The sequence below is a fragment of the Leopardus geoffroyi genome, chromosome A2, assembly GCF_018350155.1.
Source record: "Leopardus geoffroyi isolate Oge1 chromosome A2, O.geoffroyi_Oge1_pat1.0, whole genome shotgun sequence".
NCBI classification, from domain to species: Eukaryota; Metazoa; Chordata; class Mammalia; order Carnivora; family Felidae; genus Leopardus; species Leopardus geoffroyi.
This window is the reverse complement of record NC_059331.1, coordinates 151,272,890-151,283,831: the sequence shown is the minus strand read 5'-3', so window position 1 is coordinate 151,283,831 and position 10,942 is coordinate 151,272,890. Positions and strand designations below refer to the sequence as shown.

General features: G+C 41.1%; 1 protein-coding gene and 1 long non-coding RNA gene across 8 annotated transcripts in view; one reads left to right on the top strand and one right to left on the bottom strand.

Moving 5' to 3' along the window:
• CNOT4 (CCR4-NOT transcription complex subunit 4) overlaps positions 1 to 7,873 on the top strand; it is a 148,628-nt gene extending 140,755 nt beyond the window's left edge. For 4 of the 7 annotated variants that reach the window (XM_045495767.1, XM_045495765.1, XM_045495770.1 and 1 more), the window contains 2 exons: positions 4,248 to 4,460; positions 5,179 to 7,873. In XM_045495767.1, the coding sequence (XP_045351723.1) occupies positions 4,248 to 4,460; positions 5,179 to 5,480 (515 nt within the window). In that variant the 3' untranslated portion in view covers positions 5,481 to 7,873. The remainder of the gene's footprint in view (positions 1 to 4,247; positions 4,461 to 5,178) is intronic. The other 3 variants (XM_045495773.1, XM_045495771.1, XM_045495772.1) reach the window with 1 other exon arrangement.
• LOC123606919 lies at positions 3,094 to 4,928 on the bottom strand. Its single transcript, XR_006716569.1, has 2 exons — positions 4,817 to 4,928; positions 3,094 to 3,179 (listed from the first exon to the last, which is right to left on the bottom strand). It is a non-coding gene; the product is annotated as an uncharacterized LOC123606919 (long non-coding RNA).
• Positions 7,874 to 10,942: the final 3,069 nt, after the last annotated feature.

The window sequence follows — 10,942 nt, the reverse complement described above, 5'->3', positions numbered from 1 at the left end:
TGTTTTGTTGTACGTATTTGAAAACTATAATTAGTTTTTTTAATATTATAAAACATTTAAATGTTGTCAGCCGTCCTTTAAAAATGTACAATTCTTCCCGGAGTAAATACTACAACTAATTAAATACAAGTGAGATAGTATCATTTCTAATATCAAATATGTTCACTAACTTGATTTTCATTGTACGTTCCTTGTGGAAAGTTTAAGGTACTTTCCCATATCTCGACCTTGCAGTATTTTGGTGAGAAGGCTTATCAGTTCAGTCGACTGACTACACAGTCCCTCTGTGGAGATGCTGGGTGTTATCCCTACGTTCTCGGAGGAGACTGTTTGCACAGAGCCAGTTTCTGGCAAGTGAGGAGTCCTCTGCCTTGTCTTTTTGGAAAGTTTACTGTCTATTCAGTATTGAGTACTAATAAAAAATAGTTGTTAGGCAAGTAATAGATGGGCTTCAGATTGCTTTCCCTTCTCTCATTTTGTCCCTACAAGAAACCAGGGCAGATATTATTCCTACTTATGAAATAGAGTCCTGGGATATTAAGATACTTATATGCCCAAGGTTGTATTAATTACCATGTAGAGCTGATAAATACAATCAGTCCATCTGCAGTCTTCAGCCCAGTATTGTTTTCCATTAGATCTACTGAGTTGTACATACTAAATTGCACCCCAGTGTGAAGTCCTGTATCAATAAACAGAAATGAAGTTGCATCAAGTTGAGTCCACTGGTCAAAGTTCTGGTACTATTTTAAAGGGAAATATGTATTGAGTGGGATTTTTTCAGAGCCCTAGAAACTAAGGAACCAACTTCCTTTGTGTCATTGGTTCTCAACCAGGGACCATTTTGTTCCCCTAGGAGTCATTTGGCAATATTTGGAGATACTTTTGGTTGGCAGAACTGGGATGTATGGGCTCCTAGCATCTGGTGGGTAGAGGCCAGAGATGCTGCTGTACATCCTGTAATGCATAGAACAACCCCGCTTAACAATTATGTAGTCCAAAATGTCTGTGGTGTTGAGGTGAATAACCCCTGCTATTGTATATTGCAAAGAATGGATTACCAGAGGCCCTTGTTGCCAGAACCAATTGGAGTCCAAGGCAGGGAGGGAGCGGGTTGGGGAAGGAGGTGATTTCAAGTATGGCTGGACTGAGAGAGCTATTTTGATGAAGTTAGGCTTTAGTTAATTTCCCGTCCCTTGCCTGTTCTTTATGCCAACACTTGGCATAGCAACAGGGGAGAGAGCTGAAGAATATTTCTCTTCTAAGCTACTTGGGAGTCAGTGGTCCCATTCCAAGAGCTAAAGATGTCAGTCCGCTTCCCTGTGACACTTTGCAGCTTCACTGTGAACCAGTCGTGCATGCTGTCCAGGTCCTGAGATGCCTAGATACATGACTTTGTTTTTTGGCAAGATTGTAAGAATTAGAAACTAGCTTATTTATTTCTCAAGGTATCTTATAATCATAGTTCACCTGGGATGATATGAGTTTCTCACTGTTTCTATATCATGTGGCAAATGTGAGTTTCTTTGGCCAACAGAGAGTTGACCCTTAAACAACTTGGGGTTAGGGGCACCAACCCCCTGCATGGTTAAAAATCCACGTGTAACTTTTGACTCCCCAAAACTTTACTAATAGCCTGCTGTTTACCAGGATGCTTTACCAATAACATAAACAGACAACACATATTTTGTATGTTATATGTATTATATACCGTATTCTTATAATAAACTAAGCTAAAGAAAATGTTATTAAGAAAATCCTAAGGAAAAGAAGAATACATTTATAGGACTGTACTGTATTTATCCGAAAAAAGAATTGCGTGTAAGTGGACCCATGCAGCCCAAATCTGTGTTGTTCAAGGGTCCGCTGTACTCTTGCCTGATTTCATTAGTCTAAAATCAGGGAAACATGTTTTTTAAAGTAGACTTTATTTTTTAGAGCATTTTAAGTTTACAGCAAAACTGAATGGAAAATGCAAAGTTCCTGTGGGTCCCCTGCCCGTGAACAAATGTCTTTTGACTGGATTGCAATACTAATTTTCAAATAAACTTTATATAAATGCAAATATTATTCTGTTAAGGCCAAGTTAGGGGCTCCTTGGTTCCACTTCTCACTAAATGTAAAGCAAAAGTAAGGAGAAAATTGGTATTAACTGAGTCATGGGTATTTTCTTTTTCTCTATTCAGTGGAAAAGAGGGTCTCAAATCATCTCTACAGTCTTCTTAATTGACTTTAGCTACCTAGGTCAAGAGCATTAGTCTTCCTCGGAATTTTTCCACGTGGTTATACATCATCCTTTTATATCAGGGGGATTTTATTTCCCTCCTAGGAAGCTTTCCTTGTTTAGAGTTCCGTTTCTGGTTAATTGAAAACCATTTTAAGTTATTCCGTCTGATGATTTGATCACTTTAAAGGTTAGAAAGTGCCATAGTCAGCAAACCTTCCTGTACTGGAGAGTATTTTAGAACTTTGTTACTTTGTTACTGTGAATTGCCTCATGCAGTTGGGAGTCAGGGTGAAAATGACTATTGCATTGTTGATTAGAAATCCCTCCCACCCCCAGCCTAGCTGCAAAGTCTACTCTGTTTATTCAGCCAAAATATTTCTCTATCCCGCTACTCATGGCCAGTGGATATACTATAATGTTGCTGTGTTTCGATTGTGCCTTTTTTAAGTCATGGGTCTTATAGATCCATTAAAAAAGGCAATTAATAGTCTATACAGTGTAGATCAAGAGAGAGAGAGAGAGAGAGAGAGCTTGGTGTTATTAAGAAAAAACAACTCGGGGTCTGGGTTCAAGTCTTTATTAGTTATGTGACGTTGAGCAAATTATTCTGGAGTGTGTTCATCTGTTAAATGGAGATTATTGTCCCCGTTCCGCCTACGTCACAACACGAGGGCCAAATGAAACAATAAATAAGTGTGAGAGAGCCTTGTAAATTGTACAGCTCAGTGCACGTGTAAAGATGCAAACAGGAGGCGCCTTAGGAAATGCCTTGATTGTGAAATGAAAGTAGGTTTGAAGAATTTCTTTTCCCTTGTCTTGACTTGTCTGAATGGCATAAATTGCCTTTTCTTCATCTTAGTAATTCAGGGATGACTTTTGTTGGGTTTGGTTGTAGTTTGTTTGTTTTTTTTCTTTGCATGAATAAGGCCAGTAGGGTCAAATGCTTCACTTGCTGAAACATGATACATAGAACAGTAAATTGGTGCAAAGCAAAATTATAAAAAGACAATTCTACATTCACCAAATAGCACAGACCACCTGCTAGAATACCATCATCATCAGTGGCGATTGCTTATCAATTCTCTGCTCTTCTCAAAAACCTCAGTTGGTAGTTTGACCTACATTCCTGTTTTCAGTAAAACCGTACTCTACCACCTACGCTTCACCCCTTCCCCTCCAACCGATGAGTTACCGTGTGTGGATTCTGGATGGTGGTAGGTCAAGTTTAGTTACGACTTGTCAGAAGCCTTTTACATTGATGTGTCTTGTCAGGGATGACACTATTCATAAGTAGAACCAGAGAACTAACTGTAGGACTCCAGGACTTGAGTTTTAAATGATCGGTAGAACTGTTGCAATAGGGCAGGCAGGCTGCGCTGGAAATTATCCCATCTGAAAGGTAGCTTAGCCCCTGCCTACTCGGCCTTTATGACTAATGGAAAAATGCTCTTTTCAAATTCAAAAGCCTATTCATTACTGCCTTTCTCCTCTGAAATGCATTACCAGTTTTATCATCAGGAAGAACTTAATTATTTTTCCTTTTCTATTGGCTTATGTTTATTCTTCATAAAATGACTTTTCTTCCACTTAACGGGCTCAGAAATAAGCTCCTATATTGAACTTTGCAGGCTTGATAGCATAAATCAACTCAGCTGGCCAAATGCCTCACTACCTGAAACTTCATAACGTGGCTGAAACTAAATTGTGCTCTGGAGCATTGAGTCTTTAAACCGGCTTAGTGATTTACAAACACAAAATGGTGAAGAGCCTCTAAGAAGGACAAGACGCTCGCTCTCCTGATCCTTGAGCAAGTTCTTCCTCACTTATTTCAGGGGCTCTGAGCTCACGAGAGAAATCCTAACCCAAGTTTATCTTGCTAGGAAAACCCATCTTAAATGCTCAGTAAAGAAAGAATAATTCTTCTCCCGCTTAACCACGAAAGAACAACATCTGTTTCTAACGTCAGCTTTTTATTTTTTTTTTTTTTTATCTTTCATTTTTTTGTTGGTAAATCTCCCAGACAACAGCAGTTCTGTAGAGAGTTTAAATATGAAGGAATGGCAGGACGGGCTAAGGGCACTTCTACCCAACATTAACATCAACTTTGGTGGACTGCCCAATTCTTCCTCCCCCTCCAACGCCAACCACACTGCACCAACGTCCAACCCCGCCACCACCGACAGCCTGAGTTGGGACAGCCCTGGCAGCTGGACAGACCCAGCCATCATCACAGGTAACTTTCTCGCTCCTTCGGCTCCACTGACTGCCATCCATTTGGTTTTTAGCACAGATTAAACGCAGACAGAGGTCTCTTCAACATCGGCTTCTTTCCACAAAGCCACACGCGTGGGGTGGCCTGTGTCGTTCTCTGGGGTCCTGCAGTCTCGGTTAGCTGTGTTGGCCTCGCTGTATCAAAAGGCATTTGGTGCCTCGGTTGCTTCTCTGGGTGTAAGTAGGTGCTAACGTCTGGCAGCACGCGCGCATGTTTCAAGTCTCAAAGAACAAAAGTGTCTGACTTACCCTTTTAAAGGAACATACTCCACTTTTGAAAATAAAGCTCTCTATTATAAGGCTATCTTGTTTACGTACCCCTGTTAGAGAAGGCGAAGCGCGATTGGGAGATGATGGCATACAATTCTGGGGGCTACTTTCCGCAGCTCTGCCTCTGTGACAGTGGGGGACGATGTCTATGCCCCTGAAGAAGAGGCATGGGTTTCTCTAGCAATGAATCATGGTCCTTGTGGGCGGAGGATTCAAAAGAACATAAGATTAAAAAGGTCTCCTCTGGAAGGAGTTTAAGATTTGTAAGTTTTGTTTCTTTTTGGGTAAACTAATCACCTGAGACATTTTTTGTTTGTTTGTTTGTTTGTTTGTTTGTTTGTTCGATGGGTTTCTTACTCTTGTTTCACAAACTCACCATTTCCCCCCTTGTTTTTCTGTTCTCTCCTTAGGTATTCCAGCAACTTCAGGAAACAGTTTAGACTCTCTTCAAGATGACAATCCTCCACACTGGCTAAAATCCCTTCAGGCCCTCACAGAGATGGACGGCCCCAGTGCTGCTCCATCGCAGACCCACCACAGCGCCCCCTTCAGCACACAGATCCCTCTGCACAGAGCCAGTTGGAACCCCTACCCTCCTCCTTCAAACCCTTCCAGCTTCCACTCCCCACCCCCAGGCTTTCAGACAGCCTTCAGACCCCCCAGCAAAACCCCCACAGATTTACTACAGAGTTCAACACTGGACCGCCATTAGGGAAAGAGGAGAAACCATTAGAAAACGCAGGATTTGTCCCGCCCTGTTTTCTCCCTCTTGGCCCACACCCACAGCTCCCTTCTCATTCTTACGTTCTGAAGAATCCAGTTCCCGATCAACTTTTTTTTTTCTCCTCACCCCCAGATGCAATGCGATCACAGGGTCATTACCATCTCTTTTTTTTCAATTGTAAAAGTTTCTGTTGATCCAGCATTTGAGTGACACTGTTGAATGTTTCCTAAAAATGCCTTTTTAAGGAGGGACAAAAAAAAAAAAATCAAAGGGCAGTCTCAATACTTAGAAAATTACTGTTTGTCTGTTGCGCATAATAATGACATAATCTGCTTAGCAGAAAATGACGATTAATCTTTAGGAAAGGTCAAGTAAATGCATTATCAACTGCAAAAGTTTTGAAAACCAGGTTAATTGAAATGAGATTGCTAAGTGCATGGGGGAAAGCAGTGGTCCTGACATCCATCTTGTATTCAGCTTATCACTATTGCAGGGAAAATGCTTTTAATTTAATTTAATTTTTAATTCTTCGGGCAAGTTGATGGAGAGGACTTGATTGTGTTGTTAAGCAAAAGAATTTATTGGAAGTTGATGGAAAGACAAATTGATCTGTAGCAGTAACTGGCCTGTTGCTAAAGAGTTGATAAGGAGGGGAGAAGTGATTTTTTATTTTTAAAGGAAAAAAAATTTTTGGCTTTAGATTTAAAGTAAATTCAAATGTTTTAAAGAAAAAAAGTATTCACAGATTTAATACCTATGCATAACATAAGAGCTGAAATATAAGTGATTTCTTCGGTCTTTCTCCTCTGTCAGAATCTTTTTTTCTTTTCCCTTAAAATTCGCCTGACTGGGGCACTCTGAGATAGCACTGCTCTGGGGCCATCTGATCACCATCAGGAGCAAATCTCTGACCTCCTTGCCTGCAGCTTTTACTTAACCCTGTAGTTTCTGGACGTTTGTGCAGTATTGAAAAGACAGGAGAAAAGAAAACAGAAACCTGGTTATAACCTGACGCTAAAACTAAAAACAAGGAAATGTACCTCTTTCTTCAGAATTAAAACTAAAATCTTAAATAAAACAGAAAACTTGATGATGACCCTTGGGTTGTTCTTGTTTTTGTTTTTCCATTTTCTTATACGTGAGCTTGAGACATTTTGCGATAGCAGTCGTCAGATGTTTTCGTTGCTCTCCCGTCGTCAATAATAGGAAAAATGGTACAGAAGAAGAAATCAGAAAAAGAATTCATCTTACCGTCGGTCTTTGCCATCTTTGAACATCAGCCCGTCTTGTCCTCAAGACTTCCTCTCCCGGTGGCTTTCGGTAGAAGATAACTTCCCTGTTATCTATTGTGCTTCCCTGCTATTGTACTATGCAGGCCAGACCTCAACCGAGAAGACTCGTGAGCCAGGCAGGAGCAGATGGGCTGATGATGTGCCGAGACGTTGGTTGGCTTGAGAGGCCTGGAGGGAGGAAGAGCCATTGCGCTGTGCAAGTAGCAGTTCCTTGTGTGAGCGCCATGATAGGAAAGAGATTGGGAGAACGCTGATGTCGACATCCCACAGACACCTCTTCTGTGACCAACCCATTCCAGGGAATACCCAACAATGGGGAGAGGGTCACATCACTGACTAGCAGAGGGTGGGGGACAGAATGAAATGTTCCCTCCCAGGTTCTTAAGAATCTGCGTGGTTTGCATTTCCTGGCTTGGATTTACGTTGACAAGTCCGAAGATGGAGTTGGGGTATTTTCAGCACATGATTCATTAACGGAATCTTTGTCAAATGAATTAAGTAGGTATTGTAAGTCATGCATTTCACATTGGTTTCTTTTTCTTGCCTATACTTTGTACTTCAATTTGCTACCAAAAACCTAAATAAATAAATAAATAAATAAATCCGTAAATAAGCAAAAAACACAAAAACACACACACAAAAACAATTTCCACACAGTTTTTGAAAAATAAACAGGATAATTTCAAGTCTCACCACAAAAACAGATGTTGACCAGATGAGTAGTAAATTGGTTTTTTGTTTTTTTTTTTTTCTTGAATCAAGAGGTTACTCTGTTAGAGGACTAGAAACTGCAGACTCTCTATGTCCTGTGAACTTTGCTTCGGTCTCCTGAGTGATAGACCAACACACGGATACTATTCAGGTAGCAGTGAATTGTGATCGAGGCTTTTGGGGGAGGAGGGCTTGGATATTCCTATTCCTGAGAGAGGGGTATATCAATACAAACGTTGCTTTTTCTGTAAAAGAAGAGACATTCTACCTTGCAATCTGTGCTGTGATTGATTGTATGTATGTTCAATGTATAGTCTTACACATAAGACTATAAAACTTAAAGAGTAATAAATAAAAGCCTGTGTGCCTCCCACCCAAGTCAAACGTAAAACCAGCAATATCTTGAGGACTCCTCTGGCCCTCTCCAGTTATACTTCCTTATCTTTTTTCACCATCCACAAGTAACTATTCTGTTGATTTTTGTGTTAATCTTTATTTTCTTTGGAGTCTTGCCACTGACGTGTGTATCCCTGAAGAATACATTGTTTGGGTTTTAAGAGCTGAGTAGTAAACCAAAATCTAGCTAGCTGTGTAAGAATAGGGCAGTACGGTCACTATTACATCAAGGCTTTAAGGAGAATAGATAAACTAAACATTCTCTGGGTCATAGTCTGGCTTTAGCTTCACTGATAACTTATAAAAGCCAGTTCTGGGGAAGACTGTGCAAGTTCACAAATGAATCCTGGAAAACAGGTTCCACTGCGGGCAAGGTGTCCGGCAGGGCTGTTTTGGGACTCCAGTCCTGGATGGCTGGCAGAGACATGGTCTGGAGAAGTAGTCTGCTGTCTCTTTTCTGTGTCTAAGCTCACCATGGCTTCCCTCCAGTCCTCTGAAGGAGCCAAAGTGTAACCCGTGGGATGGGGTGTTTAACATAGGCTGATCAATTCACCCTCCAGGGCATGGTGGAGAGAGCAGAAATTTTATTAGGTTTGGTCAAAATCAGATAAGTACGAAAAAGAACCTGAACCAAACTGACTTAGGCAGTCTTTTGGTATAAGAGCAGTGGGAGTCTTGGTGTCACCAACCCTCAAGATGTCTCTCCTGGGTCAGATCTGGTGCACAGCTGCCGTTCCTGACATTTCCTTTCACCGCTCTCCTTTCGTGCGTGTTTCCCCACCCCATATTCCTCCTATATGTTATATCCTAGTTTTGGGGTTTGTTTTTTTTTTGTTTTAATTCTCCAATTTTGTTGGAGTGACATTCTCCACTAACTTCTTGAGAAAGGTGTGTGGGAGATAAACAGTAGTAATTTGCGTACCTGGAAGGGAAATAGTTGATAGTTTGATGGATATAGAATTCTAAATTATGATATTTTTTCTTTTAGAATTTTTTTTTTAATGTTAGAGAGAGCTCAGGCAGGCGAGGGGCAGAGAGAGAGGGAGACACAGAATCTGAAGCAGGCTCCGGGCTCTGAGCTGTCAGCACAGAGCCCAATGTGGGGCTTGAACCCATAAACTGTGAGATCATGACCTGAATTGAAATCGGATGCTTAACCAACTGAACTACACAGGCACCCGTGGAATTTTAAAGTCATTAGTCTACTGTCTTGTTTCCAGTATTGCATATTGATCCTTTATGTGTAATCTTTTTTTGTCCCTCTCTGGGAACTTACAAAAACTGTCTTTAGTGTTCTGGAATTTCTCAATGATGTTCCTTTGTATGACTCAATTTTAATTCATTGTGTTGCACACAATTCGGTACACGGTAGATTTTTAAGACCTGGTGACTCCTGTCCTTCAGTTCTGGGAAATTTTCTTGACTTATTTCACTAGCAAATTTCTTGCTATTATTTTCTCTGTTCTCCCCTTTTAGAAATCCTGTCTTTCAAATATCAGACCTTCTGGATTTTCCTTTTGCTTTTCTTTTTTCCAATTTTCCATCTGTGTCTTTGCTCTTCTTTCTAGAAAGTTTTATTTTAGTGTTATTGTTTATATTTGTAGTTTTATTCTCCTTGGGTTGTTTCTGTTTCTCTGTTGGTTTTATCTGTTTGCTTTGATCTCTTTCATATTAAAGACTTCTCAGATCCTTGATCACCCGCTTGTGAATAAGACCGTAAAAAGCTGATAGAAAGGTTTGGAAGGATGAAGCTTTGCTAGCTTTGAACTTCACTATTGGGAGATGTAGATGGGCTCTGTGTTGGGGAACCCCTTGTGTCAATGTCTTCAGGCCTTTTCTTTGGGGTTGGTCTGTTCTGTAAGGAAGAATTGTAAGATGGCTGGCTTACAGGGTAAGGGTCTGACTGCCAGAACTATACTGGTAGTCTCTGTATTCGTTATGCATCTATTTACTTAATCCCTGTCTTGAGGTCTTTCCTTTCTGGGGATTAAGTCTGCAGACATCTGCCCACTTAGGAGACATGTGGTTGCATCATGGTGTTGAGTGGGGAATGAAAGTAGGGAACTAACTTCTTACCATGGTCTTCTCAGTAGTCTTTATTAAAAAAAAAAAAATTAATGTTTATTTTTGAGAGAGAGCGTGAGCGAGGGAGAGGCAGCGAGAGAGGGAGACACAAAATCCAAAGAAGGCTCCAGACTCCGGGCTGTCAGCACAGAGCCCGCACGGGGCTGGAACCCACGAACTGTAAGATCATGACCTGAGCCGAAGTTGGATGCTTAACTGACTGAGCCACCCAAGCGCCTCTCAGTAGCCTTTATTTTGTCTGCACCCAGCACATTTTATCCTTGGTTCCAGGGGCACCTGGCACTGTCGGCTTCTGTGTTCTTGAAGATTCTGTGGTGTCAAGTGGTTTGGATCTCAGCTTTCCCCACTGCTGGCTTGAGCTTTGTCAAAGCAGCTGAGTTCACTCAACCGTCTACTTGTAGGTTGTCCGTTTTGTTCTGTTGTCTCCTCTCCTGTTCTCATATTTTTTTCTGTATTCTAATTTCAGTAGACCTTTAGGTAGAAATGAAGTTGAATATGTAGGTTTAATCTACATATTCACCTGCCCACACTTGTTTTGTTTACCTTCAAGTGGTTTCTCTCTTTTAAACATCCTTTTTCCAGTGAAGCTCTTTTGGTTTATAGTCAATAGGTTACTTTCCAAAAGCTCATCATACAGGGGATTACTGAGATGGTTAAAATTTTAGTCTGAATGTCAGAAGGCAAGTTTTACTGCAGCTTGAGGGGGGACAAGTGGGACAAGCTGGGACCGCAGCTTGAGGGGGGACAAGTGGGACAAGCTGGGACCGCAGCTTGAGGGGGACAGTGTTGCCAGTCATGGATGTAGGTCATTTTCTGGGCGACAGTGAATGAGGATGATTCTACAAATTGCAGCGGAGAAACGGATACCCTATCCTTAACTGTATACGAATTGTACTTTGTGAGTAGGTAATACATGTCAACAATGTCTTTCCACAAGGATTTTATCCTTTAGAGGGTGAAAATCAT